The 20,731-nt window shown below is 43.0% G+C and overlaps 1 protein-coding gene across 2 annotated transcripts in view; it reads right to left on the minus strand.

Moving 5' to 3' along the window:
- LOC124084230 (uncharacterized) overlaps window positions 1-16,279 on the minus strand; it is a 38,795-nt gene extending 22,516 nt beyond the window's left edge. For both annotated transcript variants that reach the window (XM_046431239.2, XM_046431238.2), the window contains exons 1-6: window positions 16,059-16,279; window positions 13,541-13,769; window positions 11,732-11,884; window positions 4,299-4,447; window positions 1,786-1,926; window positions 797-942 (exon numbers count right to left, since the gene is read on the minus strand). In XM_046431239.2, the coding sequence (XP_046287195.1) occupies window positions 797-942; window positions 1,786-1,926; window positions 4,299-4,447; window positions 11,732-11,884; window positions 13,541-13,720 (769 nt within the window). In that variant the 5' untranslated portion in view covers window positions 13,721-13,769; window positions 16,059-16,279. The remainder of the gene's footprint in view (window positions 1-796; window positions 943-1,785; window positions 1,927-4,298; window positions 4,448-11,731; window positions 11,885-13,540; window positions 13,770-16,058) is intronic.
- Window positions 16,280-20,731: the final 4,452 nt, after the last annotated feature.

Here is a 20,731-nt window from a genome sequence, read left to right on the forward strand (position 1 = left end):
GGAGAAAGCCTGGGAGAGGAGGCCAACCCTCCAAGGGAAACCAGTGTCAGGGGTAACAAACTTGAGGGCTCCTGATGACATGGTTTGAGCCCCTCCACTCATTCAGCAGTCTCTGAAGGGAGTTGCGCCCATGGACATCCCAGTTATGTGAGTCAATAAACCCATATTGCTCTTTAATCCTGTTGTGTTGCTTTCAATTTTAACCCGGAGAATCTGATGAACATACTGTATTAGTTTCCTGTTGCTGCTGTAACAAGTGAAAATAAATTAAGTGGCTTAAAATAATACCAGTGTAGTTAATCTTATATTCTGGAGGTCAGAAGCAGAAATAGATCTTATAGGTCCAAAATGGTGAGTGTCAGCAGAGCTATATTCCTTTGGAGACTCTGTGGAAAATTAGTTTCCTTGTCTGGACACCCCCACATTCCCTTGCTGCTGGCCTTACTGCAATTTTTGCTTCTGTTGTCACAGTTTCTCTGACTCTGACCCTCCTGCTGCCTTTTATAAAGATCCTAGGGATTACACTGTCCCCACCCATGTGTTGAGGCTAATCTCCACAACTCAAAAAATCCAGAACTTAATCACATCTGTAGAGTCTCTTTTACCATAAGAGGTAACATTTACAGGTTCTGAAGATTAGGACAAAGACATTTGGGGGGGGGGCATTATTCTGCCTCCTGTACATCTAAAGAAGAATCTCCATTGACTAGTAAGAAGGTCACTTTTAATCACAAAGCAGTTTCCTCCTTCCAGGTGGCCCCCAAAGGAACATAGAGCCAAGTTTCCCAGTGCTTACTCTGGAGCAGCTGAGGGGGATTTCCGGTGTCTGGTAAGGCCATGACTGGCTGGTCTCTCCTCTGCATCTCTGCATACTCTGCCATAGGTCTGAGGAGAGCCAGGGCTCCAGAACATTGCAAGTAGTTACCGTCAAGGTACAGTTCACTAGAGAAGAGAGAGAAATAATTGTTCATCAGTGTTAGTTCCATTTCCTCAAATCAGGGCTTAAGGTCTTCATCTGATACCTGCATACCCATGTTCATAGCAGCATGACCCACAATAGCCAAATGATGGAACCTGCCTAGGTAGCTCTCAATAGTTTAATGGATAAAGAAAATGTGGTATATGTATACAATGGAGTTTTAGCCAGCCATAAAGAAGAATGAAATTATATCATTTGCAGGAAAATGGATGGAACTGGAGATCATTATGTCATGCAAAATAAGCCAGACTCAGAAGGTCAAGGGTGATGTGTTTTCTCTCCTATGCGGAAGCTAGAAAGGGAAAAGGAAAAAAAGTGGTGAGGGGATCTCATGAAAATCAAAGAGAGACCAGAAAAGTAGAGGAAGGGGATTAGAAGGATGGAGGAAGGGAGGGAAAGAAAAGGTACTGGGGAGTGATATTGACCAAGTTACATTGTTATATTGCATGCATGTATTTATTTATTATCTATTTATTACATACTATATATTACGTATCATTTTAATGCACCCGTAAAATATAGAAAAAAGATCTTCAGCTGATAAAGTAATATGCCTAGCCATAAAATAATCAATCAATAGATCATAGTAAATAAAAAAAAATAGGCCATGTCATAAATAGATCTAGTGACTGTGTCAGCTGGCCAAACCCATGCATTCAGCATGACATCTTTGATCCCCAGACTTAGCTAATGGATCTTTCTCTTATATTAGGAAAAACCAATCAAAAATAACTGTCACGATGGGTTGTGTGGCTGAAGAGAAAACGTTGCCAAGACGAGCGGGGGGAGGAGGGGCCACGTCTCACCATATGGCACTCTGGCTGAGGAGGGAGCCCAGCCGCTGCCCACTCAGGGGCTCCAGCCCACAGTAACGCAGACTGAGGCTGCGAAGCCTTTGGTGCTTCTCCAGGCCTGAGAAAATACTCTCAATTTCTTCACTTCCAAATCTACAGGAAATGACAGGAACAAGTTATCGATTTTTAAACCTCTGTAGCTGGCTGCATTACTAATCATAAAGCCTTCCCCAGGGCAGGGAGGGGCATTTCTTCTAAGCCCTGGCTTGGGTTTCCAGAGCCAGGGCTGGCAGTGTGTTGGGGGGGACGTCAGCCCAGGTGTAGACCGAAGGGGACCAGAAGGCTGACTCTTGGGCAAAGGGAGCAGAGGATGGTTTGACGAGCCCATTCTAGCAAACAGAGGGAGAACAAGCTCTGAGTCTTGAGGTTGGCACTGTAGACATGGGTGAGGTGGCCCCGCTGGCAGGATGGGAGGAGGCTGAGAAGACCCCAGCAGCACCAAGACCCTATAAGGAGGGGCCTTATAGGTATGTCCTGAGCATGTTCAGGAAAGTTCAACTTCTCATTCTCTGTGCTCTCTCACCTTGGACCTTACAGTCTTTAGTTTGCAGAGTGAAATCACAAGCATCTTCCACACCCTGCTTGGGTAGGGATTGGTACCATGAATGGGTCAGGAAACTGAGGTTCAATGAGGTAAAGTGAGATCATCAAGGATTTGGCAATGTCAAGGCTTGAATTTTAGAATGAGGTGGGTAATATTATCAGAAATAACTTTTTAAGTGTATTAGCTAATTAACAAGTAATTATGGAGGGCCTCTGACCTCCATACTATGCCAGTATCCCAGCTGGATAGGGGTGCAGTCATGCAGGAGAACGTAGGGCATCTTCCCTGGTGCACTCACAGCTCGCAAGGGAAAATTCTTCACCCAGAAGCTGCTAACCTGCAATTTCTGTTGAGGTCTCAGGTGGCGCTTTCCATCTACCCAACCCTGATAACTCTAGATTTCTATGCTTTGGCATCAGCAATTATGTTAACTGACAGTTAAGGCAAGCTGATTCCTGAAGATGGGAATTTCTTTTTTCTTCTCTCTTTCCACGGCATAGGGTCCCTCCCAGGACCTGGGGCTTAGCAGGGTCTCTTAGCAGTGGGGTTGATTCTTCCCAGTAGAGCGTGAGAAATCAGGGGGATGCCCAAGCCGATCCCGCATTTGCTGCAGGGTGTACTGAGGACCCTGGGCTTTCTGCTGCCCTGGGCTGGGAGTCCTTCTGCCTAGTTTTTAAATTTTTAATTTATTTTTATTTGTTTAGTTGTAGATGGGCACAATACCTTTATTTAATTTATTTATTATTTTTGTGTGGTGCTGAGAATCGAAACCAGTGCCTCACACATGCTAGGCAAGTGCTCTATCACTGAGCTACAACCCCAGCCCATTCTGCCTAGTTTTTGTTGATGGACTTGTTCAGTATCACCACGGTCCTGACAGGACCCTCTCTCTTTAAGGGACTTTGTGTCTCTGTGACATCATTTCTCAAGCAGGAATCATTCCTCTCACCTCATGGCCCACTGGTCTTTTGGGTACAAGACCCCATCTGGCTACATGGGAAGAGTCACAGACTCCTCAACTTTTAAAGTGGAAATCATCTCAACGAAATCAGAAAGTTTCCATACAAACAGTCTGAAATTGTCTGTGAATGGTCAATAATGGAGCCCAGGAAATCCAGTGTCATGGATCAGAGTGGGCACTCACAGCTCGCGAAGGAAAATTCTTTACCCAGAAGCTGCTAACCTGCAATTTCTGTTGAGGTCAGGCAATTTGGATTCACATCAAGGCTCCATCCCTAACCTCTGGATGACCTTGAACAAGTCTTCCCTCATCTCTAATCTAGGACTGGAAATCCCATAGGTCATTGGGAGAATAAATGAGCTAATCCCTGAAGATGCTTGGCACACAGTAAGCACTCAATAACCATCTACTGGCATTATTATTATTATTATTATTATTATTATTATTATTCTCCTCACCCCCAGACCCTCCCTGTTGGCACCCCAGCTCTATGAAGGACGTGCTCTGATCCTCCCTAACACCTCACCTTTCTCCCCTGCTCCTCTTCTGGTGACCACTAACCCATCACCTCAGGAACTATGGTTTCCCTCATCTGAAGTACCACAAAACATGTATCCAGACACGACTTTCCATGGTGCATTACACCGAGTCAAGAGCATGTCTTTTCCCACTGTACCGAAAACTTGCTTGGACAGCAGCATTGCCTCATATACATATGTATTGTCCCAGCAGTGGGCACAGTGTCTTCTATAAATTGGCCTTCCACAGATATTTGTTCAAAGAGCAAATGAGTGGAAGAGACTCTTTTGAGAACCCTGACATACTCAGGCACATCAACTCTCAGGAGGTTTTGGAGGGTCCTTTTTCAGCCATGCCTCGCTGAGGCACAGGAACCCGGATGTGGCCACCCCTGGCTGCTGTCTCCCCTGCTACCTGAGGAACTCCACATTCCAGCCTTACCTGCAGTAATCGAGGACAAGGGAATGCAAACAGCTCAACTGCAGAGCCCTCCCCAGCCGCCCTAGAGACCAGAGATCCATCTTGCAATCAACAATTTCCAAGGTGGTAAATGGACAGGTGGTGCGCCCCTTCAGTTCCAGAAACCACGCCTGAGAAGGCAAGATTTACAACACGCTTACTTAACCACGGCAGGTGCGCTCTGTGCTTTCATATGCTGCTCACATCAATTGCACTCATTACTTCAACATTGTTGCCTTGAAGATAATCTTTAATCAACCAAGGAAAAGAGGGCATGAAAAATCAAATGGCTTCCCTTGAAAATAAAGATTCATTGAAGAATTATACGAGAAACTCTAAGCTTTATGATGAGGCAAGATGTATTTCAGGATTTGATTTTCGATGTTATTAGGGGCTGAATTATGTGCCCCCAGTACCTCAGGACATGACTGCATTTGGAGATAGAGTATGTAAAGAGGTAATTGAGTTAAAATGAGATCATGGGATAAGCTGTAGCCCAATATGACTGGTGTCCTTATAAAAGAAGGAAATTTGGACACAAATGTCCATAGTGAAGACCATGAGAAAACTTAGGAAGAAGAGAGCCGACTGCAAGCTTTGCCTGGCTGCTCTGTCCTGAGCAACCTTCCTTCACCATACCTTTCCGCCATGATGTTCTGTCTCACCTTGGACCCGGAGCTATGGAGTTGGCCGACCATGTGATCCATGTAATCCAAAATAAACTTTTTCTCCTTTAAGTTGTTCTTGTTGGGTTCTTGTTGGCCTCAGGAAATCAACCCTATCGACGCCTCTGTCTCAGGCTCCCACCTCCAGAAGTGAGAGATACGACTTTCTGTGGCTTAAGCTACCCAGCCTATAATACTTCATTATGACAACCCAGCAGACTAAGATGTTGACTTTCTAATCAGCAAATGTATCTTCCTATGGTTGTGTGCTTTTAAGTAGAGAGACACAGATATGCCGCTCTTATAATTCAACAAAAACTTTATAATAAATTATTTGTCATTCATAGTCATGGTATTCTTAGGGTATGGAGGTCCACTCAGAACTGGACTGTGCGAATTCAGCCTCTGGATGCTTGTACTACTGAAGAACCCGGACTGGGGACAGCACATAAGCACTTGGAATGCCACTCCCACCCTACATGCCCCAGTATCTATGGCAAGGCCATTTCTATCAGTAAGCGAGGATATAAGTGACAGTTAAATCCCTATATAACTGAAAGGAGAGGCTACATAAAACTATAAATTATGAGAATGTCACAAAGTCACTTTTCAGCGATTAGAAGCACCACAGTCTAAGGATTCCTTTGGCTCAGAATTTAAGCCTAGAAGAGGCCTTGGTGGGATTTGGAAGATTTAGGGTTCTTCGAGGTAATGACATGTTGGTTGTATATAGGATTCCAAATTATACCTTGGCTGGGAATAAAAAGGCACTTGTAACCTTAACAACAGGGCAGGTACCTGAGGCCTCTGTAATGAGAGATGCCAGTTTGAATGCTGGATTGGGTTTCTCCAGCTGTGTTTGACCGAGGAGACTATGTGGCACGGCACGTCAGTGTCCATGCTAAACAGGCTCTTGACCAGGTCCCACCACTCCCAACCAGAGATTGGTGGTGTCACACCCTGGGCACCAGCAATGTTTGTCTCCAGCACAGATCCCTTAGCAACCTCCAGATGCGTAAGAGGGCCATATTGGAAGGATCTGTGAAAGATCACATCACACATGCATGAGCAGCCTCTAATTCTGGCTCAACTGGACTGGCTACCCTGACTGACTCTTCGAATAAAAGCAACTAAAAATGCTTCTTACTTTTTTTTTTTTTTTTTGGATACTGGGGATTGAAGTCAGGGGCACTCAACCACTGAGCCACATCCTGAGCCTTATTTTGTATTTTATTTACAGACAGGGTCTCACTGAGTTGCTTAGCCCCTCGATGTTACTGAGGCTGGCTTTGAACTCGCAATCCTCCTGCTTTAGCCTGCCAAGCCACTGGGATTACAGGCGTGCGCCACTATGCCCGGCACTGGTTACATATTTAAGATATCTTTTAAAATTTATTTTTTTTAACCATGACAAAAAAAACACACACAAATAACATTGACATTGTGATCATTTTGAGTAGAGAGTTCAGGGGTCTCAGGTGTATTCTCATTATTCTCACCGCTATCCCTCTCCAGAACTCCTTTCATCTTGCAAAACTGAAACTCTGTGACAGTTAAGCAAGACTTTCCAGTCCCCTCTCCACCCATTCCCTGCCCTTGTTCTATATTCTGTCTATGAATTTGATTACCCTAGGTGCCTTATATAAGTGGAATCATATAGTACTTGTTCTTTTTTGACTGGCTCATATCACTTAACATAATGTTCTCAAAGTTTATTCCATGCTGTAGTGAGGCTTCCAATTTTTCCACATCCTTGCCAACACTTACAGTTTTCTGCTTCTTGATAGTAGTCTTCCTAATTGGTGTGAGGTGGTATGACATTATAGTTTTTACTTGCATTCCTTAGTGATTAGTGATGTTGAACATCCTTTTATGTGTAATTGGCCATATAGCTTCTTTGAAGAATCTATTCAAGAATCAATTCCTTCCTCTTTAAGTCTGCATAATAGTCTATTGTATATTTTGCTTATTTATTCACCTGTCAAGGGTACTTGAGTTGCTTCTATCTTTGGCTGTTGCAAATAATGCTGCCATGAATATGGGTGTTCAAATATCTCTTCAAGACCAGCTCTGCTTTCAATTTTTTGTATATGTACTCAGAAGTGTAATTGCTGGGTCATATGATAATAAAAGACACTTTTAAAGAACCACCAGTTAGGGGCTGGGCTTGGGCTCAGTGGTAGCATGCTCGCCTAGCATGCGTGAGGCACTGGGTTCGATCCTCAGCACCATATAAAAATAAAGACAATAAAGTCCATCAACAACTAAAAAAAAAAAAAAAACCCACTAATTAGAAAAAATGGCCCACTAGTGCTCTCTGTTAGGCTGTCCTTGGTCACAGTTCTGTAAACAACATAGATTTAGGTATGTTTTTTGAACTTTATATAGATGCAAGAAAGAAATGTACATTTGTTTGTGACTCTCTCCATTTTTACATTATGTGTGTGATAGTTGTCATATTTTATTTTTCATAGTTGTACTTCATTCAATTCATTGCTCTTTGGTGTTCTACCATATGAATATAACATAATTTGTCCATTCTACAATTGATAGACATGAATATTTTCCTATATGTCTCCTAGTACCTGTGTGTATATATATATATATATATTTATGGTGGATATGAACTTACATAATAGAATTGCTTTGGAATCAGTAGATACTGTAACAGTTTTCCAAAATGATTTGTACCAACTTAAGCTCCTACCACAGGGTATAAAAATTTCAGTTGCTCTACATCCTCTCTGACACTTATTAACAAACACTTATTTTCACTACTCCTGTGGCTGCATAGATATCTCTTCATATTTTTAATTTGCATTCTCCTTAATCCTAATGAAGTTGAGCACCTCTTCATATATTTATTGGCTCTTTGATAACTTCGGTGAAGTTCTTATTCAAGTTTCCTGATCACTTTTCTATTGGTTTGTTTGACTTTTACTAAAAAAATGTGTGGGAGTTACTTAGGTGTCTTGCATATGGATCCTTTTTGGTTATATAGAATAGCAAAAATCTTTGCCAGCTCCATGGCCCACCTTTTCACTCTTGCTGGTGATTCTTGTTGGATAGAAGCTGTTACTTCTAATGGAGTCCATCTTATCAATCTTTTCTTTTATGGCTCTTTTAGTGTTCTGTTTAAAATATTTTCTGCACTGGAATGTCCTGTTGATGTATATCATCTAGAAACTTTATTGTCTTGCCTTTTGGTCTATAATCTTCCCAGAATTATTTGGGGGATGATGTGAAGAAGGGATCAAGTTTCTTTAGGCCCATAATAATACTTAATTGTCTCAGCATCGTTGGTTGAAAAGACCATCTTTTCCCTACTACTCTGTATGGTAATCTTTGTCAAGAATCAAAATGTCCACATAGGTGTGGTCTGTTTCTTCTATATTGGTTTACTTATCTATCCTTGCAGCAATATTATACTGTCTTAATTTATGTAGCTTTATAATAAGCCTTGATGTCTGTTAGAGCAAATTCTCCTGCTGTGATTTTCCTGTCCAAGATTGTCTTACTTATGCTTGGCTATTTACATCTCTCTATAAAATTTATGATCACGTTTTAAAGTTCTAGAAGGAAATCATTTTTTTGTGGCTCTTTGATTCTTGCTGAGTTGCCAGCCTTCCATCGGGGATCATTTGCTTCTGTCTGGAGGATATGTTTTTGTATTTCCCATGGGGAAGATAGGCTGGTGACAAATTCTCCCAGTCTCTGTGGGTCTGGTAAGATCCTTTCTTTTTTTTTTTTCACTTTCATTTTTGAATACTTTTTGGGGTGTAGAATTCTCAGATTTTCTACTGGTGAGTGGCTTCCTTGGTTTCTTTTGAAGTCAGATGTCAATTTTTTATTATTATAATTAACTCAACATTAATTTTTAAAAAATCAATGGTGTTGACTGTAACGTTTCTATACATGCATATAATGGACTTGGCAGGTGTCAGTTTTATTACTGCTCCTTTAAAGGTACAGGTGCTCCTTGACTTATGATGGGGTTATGTCCTGGATGTATAAAATGCATCTCAACTTACAATGCTAAGAGTAGATGCACTTAATATACCCAAGGTACCAAACTTCAGAGTTTAGCCTGACCCATCCTAAACATGCCCAGAACACTTATGTTAGCCTTCAGTGGGGCAAGATCATCCAACATAAAGCTCATTTTATAATAAAGTGCTGAATGACTTTCCACCATAAAGTCAAAAAATTATAAGTTGAGCAACATAAAATCAGGTTCTGTCTCCAGTGTGTTTTCCATTGATCAATTGTAAGATTTTTCTCTTCTTCAGTAGTTTCAATATGGTGTTTTTAAGTTCTCTTTGCATTTAACTTGTTTGGGATTCATAGCTCTGCTTGAATATGAGGTAATGTCTTTCACCAGTGTGAGAAAGTTCTTAGCTATTATCGTTTCAAGTATTGCTTTTATCCCACTCTATTCTCTTCTCCTATTGGGACTCCAGTGATACATATGTTGACTACCTCACTTACCTACGAGGTCTCTTCTCTTCTGACTATCTTCTGTTATTTCATGCTTCACTACACATATTTTGTTCTGGCCACATCATTTTTACTAATTATCACTCTAAATTTGTTTAAAATGCTGTTAAACCCATTTGTTGAAGTTTTAATTTCTATTACTATATAGAATGTCCATCTAGTTCTTTTTTTCCCCTAATTTTTGCAAAATCTTGGGGTTTTTTTTGTGTGTGTGTGTGTTTTTGTTTTTGTCTCATATTTCTTTGAACACTGTAAACATAGATTTTTTTTTTTTTTGGTGGGGAGGGGAGAGTGTTCCAGGGATTGAACTCATGGACTCCTGGCCACTGAGCCACATCCCCAGCCCTATTTTGTATTTTATTTAGAGACAGAGTCTCACTGAGTTGCTTAGCATCTTGCTTTTGCTAAGGCTGCCTTTGAACTCAAGATCCTCCTGTCTCAGCCTCCTGAGCCACTGGGATTAGAGGTGTGCGCCACCACGCCCAGCTGTGCTTACATAGATCTTTAAAAGTACATGTCTGATAATCCAAATATTTGAGTCCTTGTGGGCTATTTACAGAGTCATTGTTTCTACAGCCTGTGTATCTTTTCTTCATGCCATTTTGTCTCCCCACACAGTTTTTTTCTTTTTTTGCATACTGGATTTTATTCTTGACAAAATTGTTTACAGATATAATTGGAGGCATATGATGTTGTAATTGTCTTCCAAGGAATATTTTCATTTGCTCCTGATCCATGGGGCACCAGCAATCTAGGATCCCTCAACTTAACATTAAAACTTGAGATGATCAGAAAATAATCTGTGGTCCCTAAGGACCTCTCTGTGTGTGGTTCAGTTGTGTTCCTAGGTTGCGGCCCTTTTCAGTCTCAGCCCAGAGCACGGGAAAGTCCACTAGGGTCTCCTCAGAAAGCCAGTGTTTCCTAGCGTTGGCAAGATTGCCAAAAGCACTGTTCAACTTTTCTGTTTCTCAACTGCCTTCTTTTAAACCAGACAGCTCCAGGGATAATTGTAATGTTCTCTTCCCTGGGTCTCCACCTTCCATTAGGTCATTGGTAGTGTGTGTGTGTGTGTGTGTGTGTGTGTGTGTTTTCCACATTTTAGCTTATGTTGCTGTTGTCAGCGAAAGAATTGGTCTGAATTATTTGCCTGTTCCAGAAGTGAAGTCCTTCTCTTCAGCAATAATGGAAGTTCAATTTTAAAAAACAGTTAATCTGTAATTGTATATGTGATATAGGATATGACAGCACTTGAAAGTAATGAGTGTGGAGAAATCTTGACAATATAATGTGAATGAGAAAGATAAGTCACAATATCATACATCGTACAATTCCATTTATACAATTAAGCTCACAGGAACATAAATAATAAAAGCATAAAATATGCAAGGGGTCAGCACACATCAACATAGGCTGGTGGTACCTCTGGGAAGTAGATTGAGAAAAGAAGTGAAATGAGGCTAAAGCTGTTATATTGGTAAATATCTACAATTTTATCCCTTAAAAAAGCGTATTATGTCGGATGTGGTGGCTCACACCTGTAATCCCGGCAACCTGGGAGACTGAGGCAAGAGGATCGCAGTTCAAGACCCGCCTTAGCAATTTAGCAAGGCCTTAAGCAAGGTAATGAGACCCTATATCAAAAATAAAAAATAATTAATAAAAAAATGAAAGAACAAAGGCTGAGGATTGGTTCAGTGGTAAAATGCCTCCAGGTTCAATTACCAGTACCCCCCCCCCAAAAAAAAAGTAGATTATGTGTGAGAAGTGAGTCTACAGATGTGAGTTCTATTATTCTCTCCATTTTTATATATTTGAAATGTTTTACTAAAAATGTAGTGATAAAAAAAGAAAAGAAAAGAAAACCTTTCAACATGTCTATCAATAGCCAAATAAACTAGGGCTGGAATATATGATGTTAAACGCTTATATACAATTTTAAAGTTTGAAGGAACATTTTTTTTAAGGTAAGCCTAGAACAGATCCAAAGTCTTTTTTTCAAATATTATTTTAGTTTTTACAATATCTTTATTTTGTTTATTTATCTTTATGTGGTGCTGAGGATTGAACTTGGTGCCTCACACATGCAAGGTAAGCTCTGCCACTGAGCTACAGCCCCAACCCTGAAGGAACTTTTTTTTTGTGTGTGTGTGCTGGGGATTGAACCCAGGACCTTATAGCATGTGAGGCAAGCGCTCTACCAACTGAGCTATATACCCAGCCCCCTGAAGAAACATTTTTAAAACCATGACTCACAAGCCTGGCGATCTCGGGGTTGCTCAGCTGAAGGCCCCAGATGCAGATCTCTTTCCCCAGCATGTAGCGCTCATCTCGAATGGTCAGGAGCAAAGGTTCCAAGGACACTGGTAGGATGCTTGGAGGGGAGTTGTCAGGTCTCACAAGTGTAAACTGGAGCATAAGAAAAAGCTACAGGTGGGCATCAGTGTGTGTGGAAAAGGAATATTGTCATTAGACAACGTCGGAATAGCTTTTAGAATATTATTAACTGTGGGCCAGGTGCACATTGGCAGTACTCCAGCGCCAATTTACAAAGTTCCTGCCTCGTGCAAAGCTCAGTGGACTTTAGGGCAGAGACTTTTTTTTTTTTTTCCCCTGCTATTGGGTCAGAAAATCAATTTAGTAGGATTCAACCAATTTTTCTTTTCTCCTCTTTAATAAAATAGAAAAAACTAGAAATTATCTGAGTACATCTTATGGAGCAAAAATAATGATTGTCTCATGAGGCTTTTATTTTAATGCTATTCAGAATTATAATGGAGGCCCTCCCTAGGCAGCCCATCCAAGTCAACAGCGTCAACAGCCCTTATGGTTGTATTGATGCTCTCTGGTGCTTATTTACTGGGTTTGGAATGCTAATTGCACTTCTTTTGGTGATTGTAATAAAAACAATTGGAAATCATCGCTGAGAGGACTCATTTGAGCAAGATTTATGATTAATCCTTATCATTAAGTAGTAGAGGCCAAGTGCAAGAACTACAGTAGAAAATATTGACTAGTAATTAGTTTACCACAAAAAGAATAGCCGTGGGAAGATTTTCCATCAGGATGAACAAGAAGATGTTTGTGTGTGTAAGATGTGGAGGGCAGATGGGGTGGGAGGGGAGTGGGGAAGAAGAGGGGGATAAGGGCAGCAGCCTGGGGGTGAAGAGGGAAGGTTAGAGAGGAACATGGGTTCTTCTGTTGTGAGGTGCAGTGGAATCATCTTCTTGCCCCAAAACACATTCAGGGAGAACATGATGGGATGGATTCAGCCCAAAGTAGCCTTAGAATAATGATCTTCTATTTCAAAGCTCCCATCTCTAATAATCTTGCTTGACCTGGTGTCTTGTTTGGCACTCCACATTCTAGGAAATCTGCCATCTCTGATTATCAGAACATGGACCACCGTTCTGGGCTGGTGATGGAGGAGTAGCGAGGCTGTCTTTGGGGCACGAGGCACCCCATCTGGTCTATCACCTGACCCTTTCCCATGAGGTACTTGTTTTATTTTGGTGGTGACCTCGTCTCTCCTGTCCCCCTCACATTCATGCCCTATATTTAATCTCAGAAAAGGCATGACATCAGGACTCTCCCCCCCCCCCCGAAAAGCAGAGCTCACCGCACGTGAGATGGGCCTCACAAGGAAGGTGGGTGAGCAGGAGTCTGGCTTGAAGACAGGGCCACAGGGTTGGCCACGGCAGGGAGACGTTCACTTGGAGGGCCAGGGCATGTGGCTGGTGTGCTAGGAGGGGAGGTACTGTGATGATGAGGGAAGCTCTGGAACTGGACCTTCCAGATGTGGAGTGGGGAGAGGAGCCAGGTGGTCACTCCAGGTGAGAAGTGGGGTGAGAAAAGGCAGGCCCGCTGGGGACAGGTGCTGCCGCAGGAGCAAGAGGTAGGAGAGGAGCTCGGCTGAGCAGGCCCTTGATCCCTGGCCATGATCAAGGCTTTGAACTTCATTGGGTCAGGAATGCAGAGGGGGTGACTGAGGACCCTTGTTCCTGGAGGCGTGACCCCCAGTCAGTCTGTTTTAGAGAAGACTAAAGACAGACGGCCCCTGCTCACCTTCCTGAGGCTCTGTTCACTGTCAATGCTGCTGTTCAGGTCCCTTCTGATGGCTGGGCACACAGACGTCTGAGACTGCGAGCAGTGCTTCTCATAGGTTTTCAGGAACTTTTGAAGAATTGGGACAATGGGAAGGGAAGCCCCTTTGGTTTTGCGTTTCCCTTCCTTAGCTCTTGGCATTGTTTTGTAGTGTGAGATTCCACTTGGATTCTGAAAACAGTCACTTGTCCTGAAACCCAACATATAGGTGTCTTTTTCAAAGTACAGAACTTGTCTTTCCCTCTAGGAGCAACCAACCTTCCTTCCTTCTTTTCTATTTTTTTTTTTTTTTTTTTTTTGCAGCTAGAGATTGAACTTCACACCTCACACAAGCAAGCCTCTACCATTGAACCACATCCCCGGCCTCACCTCCTCCCTCTAAATGGGGACAAATATTGCTGCACACTCTTCTGTGAAAATCTTATTAGAGTGTTTTGCTTATCTTAAATGGGGCTGGGGAGTCAAGATAGAGAGTGCAGAAAGGAACTGTTCAATTTCCAATTTCCATGTTTACGGATCCGTCTTCTTTCTTTAGGATTCTTTAAAATGGGGGCAGCACCCATGGACTCAGATAGAAGGGAAAGCAATTAACACTAACACTGGGTACCAAGTATTACCAGGGACACACTGATTTCAAAATGGCACAAGTCTTGCCAGGCATGATAAATATCAAAGTGCTTAAGAATGCGGGCTTTGAAGGCAAGTAGTCTAGTGTTGTCTCTACCACTAGACTCACTGGCTTTAGGTGAGTTATGAAGCCAACTGTCAAATGAAATATGGTTGTTGTATAGATTAAGTAAATTTATAAAGCACTTTATACAATGCCTGGCACACACTGGAAATACCCCAATAAACTACATTGTTGATGTTATTATTATTCTGTTAGTCATACAAAACCACCCAATTAATACTGATTTTGTTTCTTAAATCAGCCAGCTCTGAAAGGTCCCTACATATGATAGCTAAAGGTAACGGTGAGCCCTCTGATCTGCATTCACATGGACAAAGGTTTTCAGAAATTATTGTAGTTTTCCCCTATAAAAAGGTTTCTAGAGAGAGATTGTCCAAAGTTGTCTTACATCGAAAGGGCTTTTGAGTCTAGACCTGGTGGAGCTAAAGAAACTGGAAAGAAATGGGGTTATTGAGCAAAGTAAATGTCAAAAGGAACCTGGCTCTGCGATCTCACGATCACTTTTCTACTGTGCAACCGCAACAGTTCTCTTGCCTGCAGTGAGTCTGAATAATGTTCTCTACCCGGGGCCAGAATAATGTTTTTGAAATATAAATCAAATCTGTCTAATGGTTTCCCATTACATTTGTCTTTATTTGGGGGGAGGGAGATAGTGGGGGGGTATTGAACTCAGGAGTACTGACCACTAAGCCACACCCCCAGCCCTATCTTGTATTTTAATTAGTGACAGGGTCTCACTGAGTTGTTTAGTGTCTTGCTTTTGCTGAGGCTGGCTTTGAACTCAAGATCCTCCTGCCTCCGCCTCCCGAACTGCTGGGATTAATTTTATACGAGTATTCTATCAGTTAATGAGAGAGGGATATGAATATAAATTTTTCTACTTCTGCCAATTTTGTTTTATATATTCTAAGGCTATGTTATTAGGTACCTATAAATTTAGAATTGACAAATCTTCTTGAGGAATCAATCCTTTTTGCTTTGTGCTTTAGAACCACAATTCCCAAACTGTATGTTGAGGTGCTCAGAGGCACTGCAACACACTTAAGGGCACTATGGGAGATTTTAAATTTTCAGGAGAAATCCAGTCAACATATGTAGGTGCTGTGTGAGCTATTAGCTGGATTAGTTCACAATTTCAAATTAGACCTCATTGGTATTACTATCTTATTGCTGCATAACAAATGATTCCAACATGAGTGAAAAGCATTCTGGAAAGAAAGAACGAACCCAGCAGAACACAGAGACACATACATAAGGGAAAAATTATAATTTTTATAGACCAACATCAAAATGTCACCAACCTTCTCTTATAAACTACACACATAGATTCTGTAAATGCTCTGTTAAGACAGCATAATATTTTGTCACAAGAATTTTTTATGTCATTTCTATGTACAGTAAATGTGGGCCAGGTGAACAAAGACTGGGGCGCTTCAAAGCCACCATGGATAGGTTGGTTCCTTACAGAATAGTTACTGAAGGTCCAGATGTGAGTGCCTCACCTGTGCTGGGCTTTACTTATCTACTCTCCCCCACCCCCAGCGGCCTGGAAATGGGACAGTGGAGGCGGGAAGCTGAGGGGATGAGGGGGGTCAGGAGGGCTGCCCTTGGTCTCCAGGGATGCGGGGCAGACCCAGCTCTGAGCCCCCTGCTCACCCAGCTTGGACAGTTGCTGACTCCACCTCGGAGTCCCAGGGAGCAAGGAGGAGGACAGGAGTGGCCCCTTTATGGTCTTCTCCCAGCACACAGCAATTTACATGCGTTTCCGAGAAAAGCCAAGCTACCCACCTGGAGCCCACAAAGCGCCCTGGGGCGGCGCACAGTCCGGGGCCTGGACGTTCCTACAGGGAGAAGCGGTGGCCCCCGCGGGGATGAGGCGGTGCCGGGTGCACAACCTCGGAACACACCAGGTCCCAGCCCTGTGGCAGCCCTGTCGCGAGCTTTTAACCCGGGCCACACGGTTGGGGGGCCCGGGCGACCTCGGCGGGCCGGTCCTGGCACTGCGGCTCCTAGCGTCGCCCAGCGCCATGGAGACGCAGAGGGGGCGGTCACAGCGGGCACCGGGCACCGGTTACTGAGAGGGCGAGGGCGGAGGTGCAGGACAGCTGAGGAACCCTACGTGGAGAGCGGGGCTGGGGCGGCAGGGGGAGCCGGCGACGGGGACACCTGGCACCGACACCGGGAAATCCTGGTGGCCCCGCTGCAGGACAAGCTTGTCGCAGCCCACAGAGCTGCGAGGGACGCGGCCTCGCAGGGGACAAAAGCTGAGAAGGAGCACTCGTGTCCCTGATGGTTGCAGGGAGGCTTCCAAGGATGGACGCCTCAGTGGGTCCCCACCGCAGGGGGCCACCTCGGAGCCCCTGGAGGAACAAAGTGCGGATCTCCCCGCCTCTGCCCACAGAGGTCAGCGTGGGGGCCGCATTGAGTCCCCGCCTGGCCACTAGACGGTTTTGACTTGGTGGCGGGTTCTCTCCCCTTCCCAGGAGGAAGAGGCTCGAGGTTGGGACCCGGAATGTTTTTCCAGAGACATTAAGAGAAAGATGCAAAACGGCTGAAGCTTTTGGAAGAAGGATTTTAGGAAATCTTGTCGCAGGCAGTGACTTTGGGGTGATAAGAATTGGGAGAAAGTAGTAGAGTAACCGCTCAGGTCCTCCTCCTGAATCTGAGTGTCAGACTCACTTGCAGATGATGAAAGGTCCAGATCTTGAGGTGGGGCCCAGTCTAATCTCATGACCACGACCAGAACCTTCCAGGCTGCGCTCAGGGGAGATCTGAGTGATGCTAAGACTTGAGAAGAAAAGCCAGAGAAATGCAGAGAGGGGCTCACCTGCTGTGGCGGCTGAAAAGATGGAGAAAGGGGGCCCAAGCCTGGAATGTGAGCAATCTCCAGAGCTGGTGAAAGTGTGGAAATCCTTTGTCCCTGGACCCTTCATAAAGGAGCACAGCCTATCCACACTTTGATTTTAGTCCAGTGACACCATTTTGGGACTTAGGACCTTGTTCTTGGCATGTATTATCTAACCTGAATCGAACATTGGATTAAACGTCAGGAAGCTCCAAATGGACAGCAGACCCCTCTTTCCTGCAGAGCTGGCATTAGCTTTCTAAGTGTGTATTTTAAACCCTAATGGCTCTACTTGGGGGAATTTGGAGCACACAGTAAAGTGAAGAGATGAGGAAGGTCAAGGGCAAGGGTAGCTCTTTTCAAGGGGTCCATATTTATACCTTGCTAGCTCAGCCTTCCTAAGTTAGAGCAGGGAAGGGCTGTGGGGAAGGTCCAGGGAAAGGTTAGCATGCACCTTTCTGCATTTCCCTCTGACACCCACTCCCAGAGAAGGCGCTTGGGAAGCAGAGAGGACCGGTCAGGAAGGCCACAGTCCAAGAGGACAGAGTGGGGAGCTTATTCAGATTAACTCAAGTCAATGAGAATACTCAAATTCAAATTATTTCATTCAAATCAATTAATTTCTTTTGGTTTCTCCAGCACCCCCACCCCTTTTCTTTTCTTTTGCTCTTTCAGATTTCCTGACATGTTTGTAAAAATTCCCTAAATGAAATTCCATCTGTTTGAAATACCTGGAGTGTTTTTCTGTCAGTGTTTCTTTTTTCTTTTAATGGATTTTATTTTTTTAAATACATGACAGCAGAGTGCATTACAATTCTTATTACACATATAGAACACAATTTTTCATATTTTTGTATATAAAGTATGTTGACACCCAATTCGTGTCTTCATACATGTTCACACCAAATCATGTCTTTATACATGTATTTTGTTTTTTGTTTTTTGCATGACAATTCTTGTTACACATATATACCACAATTTTTCATATCTCTGTATATAAAGTATGTTGACACCCAATTCGTGTCTTCATACTTGTACTTTGGATAGTGATGTCCATCACATTCCACCCTGTCAGTTTTTCTGAATGAATGAATCCTGATACAAAAAATTTTATTTTATTTTATTTTTTTTTTTAGTTTCAATAGAAGGAGACTTCATCCTCATGTTTAACTTTGTCTCTATTGAAAATTTGAAAAAACGATTTAGCAGATGTTAGGTCATTTTGGCCTTATCTTTTTCTGTGTTCGGGGTCTTAACAAATCGTGTCTTTAAGCTCATCTCTGGGTGGAATCACCCGCAAGAGAGGCTCAGTGTGGCTGAGGAGACTCAGTGTTTTGATACAGGTGCTTCAGAACGCTGTTCCCCACCTGGCCTGGCTGTGGTCTGTGATCTCTGGTCACCCCTGCAGGCTCAGGCTAGCTTTTCACCCTCATATTTCTGGTCTCACCTGCATGAGTACTTGATCCCTCTCATGTGATTCCCCTGATGGCCCTTATAGGATGCCACCTCCACCTCCTCCTGACCACACTCTCCTCCCTGGGAGGATGCCCCAAGGCCAAGTCCTATCACATACCACTTCACCAAATGAAGATGAACAACCGTGGATTTTGAGGTAGTAAAAATCTGCCTACCAAATTAGCAATAAAGAATGATAATACTCGGGGACTCAATGAGGAGGCTGTGGTGAGAAGGTGGTTTCGGGTGGGCTGATGGGAGTCCCAATCAAAGCTCTTCCAGAGTGAGATTAGACTGTAAACATCAATAATCCATATCTAGAAATTCCACATAGGGGTCCTGCTCTGGAAATAATTTAAAGTGTAGGAGTTAAAATGGTTTCATCTGCAAGTGACAGAAAACTCACGTGATTTCAGTAATCAGACATTTATTGCCAACTAAGAAATCTGGTAGTGAAGAATCACGGAGTTTGTTTAGAATCTGTACAGTGAAGGACCTGGAACTTCCTTGTCCCATTGTGCCCTCCAGAAGCCTTCAGAGCACTTCCTTCTCATTTCATTGTTTAAACTGGGGACACATGATGGTGCCCACCTGTAACCCAGGCTACTTGGAAGGCTGAGGCGGGAGGATTATTGGATCTCACAAAGTTCAAGACCATCCAGGGCAACACAGCAAGACCACATCCCCAAAAGAATATAAATGGGGACCCATGTACACACCTAGACACAGCATTGACAGAGGGCATGATTGACAGGCTGCCATGATGGCTCAGGCCCACCAGGCTCCTCAGGCCCCTGGCTGCCTGAATAGCACTGGGAATTATTCACACGAAGAGGCTTTTAGGTAAACAGCCAACAGCATCTGCCACAGGGAACCATGATTTTCATACAAAGGCATTTGATGTAGTGCTATTCATAAATTAAAAGGATGGAAACTAAGAAATTATGGTACATTTATTTGGATGAGAGAACTACTAAAAGTAAAAGGAGACTCTGGCTTCCTCCCAGGTCCATCTGACTCCAAACTCACATTCTCAGTTCCTACTCCTTCCTTGGACTTTATAAAACCCTTAACAATAGAAGCAGAAGCAATAGAAAGCCCTCCAAAACTTGGGTCCCTTAGTAAGAACAGTGAATGCACCATCACATCCCCATTCTCTGAGGACTAGGGTTCACAGAGATACCTGACAACTTATCCCAGTTGTCCTTTTTGGTTCATGATGCCCAGGATGGAACCCAGGGCCTTGTGCATGGGCTCTACCACTGAGCCACACCACCAGCCCTCATTTGTAACTTCTGAGGGATCCGTTGACTCTTCTTGAGATTCTTTGCCTGACTGATTCCTGCTGAAAGACCAAAACAGCTAAAAGTTAAAACAACATCAGTTTAAGTTTCCACGACTCTGCCTGTTTTACTGGGTCAACATCATAACATAATTAAAACACTGAAACCCTTCAACCAAATGTAGGATATAAGAAAATGATTGATTAAAGCAATTACTGAATAATTTGGATAATAGTAATACGATTTCCTGAAAATAATGGATAGCAGTTTTTAAAATGAAAGGATTCTCATGGCAGGTCTTTGGCTCAGACAGTCTGTCCTGAAGTTACTGCAATTCCGTCATAGATGGATGAATGGATGGTAAAGGATGCCAATCATACTGGCCAGTCCCATTCTCAGGTCACCTAAATTCTAGAAATGTATCCCCAGAGTGCCCTGTACCCCCCATTCTCTGATATTTTAGTTTTTCTATCAAAAAACAAGAGAAGATGGAGAGGAAAGCTTGATTTCCAAATAGTCCTTTTTTAAAAAAAATATTCTTTTAGTTGTAAATGAACACAATATCTTTATTTATTTATTTTTTTAATATGGTGCTGAGGATGGAACCCAATGCCTCACAAGTGCGAGGCAAGCGCTTTACCATTGAGCTACAGCCCCAGCCCTCCAATTAGTCCTTTTATTAGTTAATAGGGTTGGCTAAAGGTTTGATGGGATTGGAAAATTACCACTTTATTTTTTTTTGGGGGGGGGGGGTAATGGTAACACAGTTAGATGTAAAGTATCTAAAACTTAGATCTCAAAATTTATTCTTCCCTCAAAGCTATGCTCATGTTTACTCAGAATAACCGCAACATTTTTCTTGGGCTTTGCAAATACCT

The sequence above is a fragment of the Marmota monax genome, unplaced genomic scaffold, assembly GCF_021218885.2.
Source record: "Marmota monax isolate L192 unplaced genomic scaffold, Marmota_monax_Labrador192_F-V1.1 WCK01_AAM20220418_F8-fsc00022, whole genome shotgun sequence".
In the NCBI taxonomy this organism is placed as follows: domain Eukaryota; kingdom Metazoa; phylum Chordata; class Mammalia; order Rodentia; family Sciuridae; genus Marmota; species Marmota monax.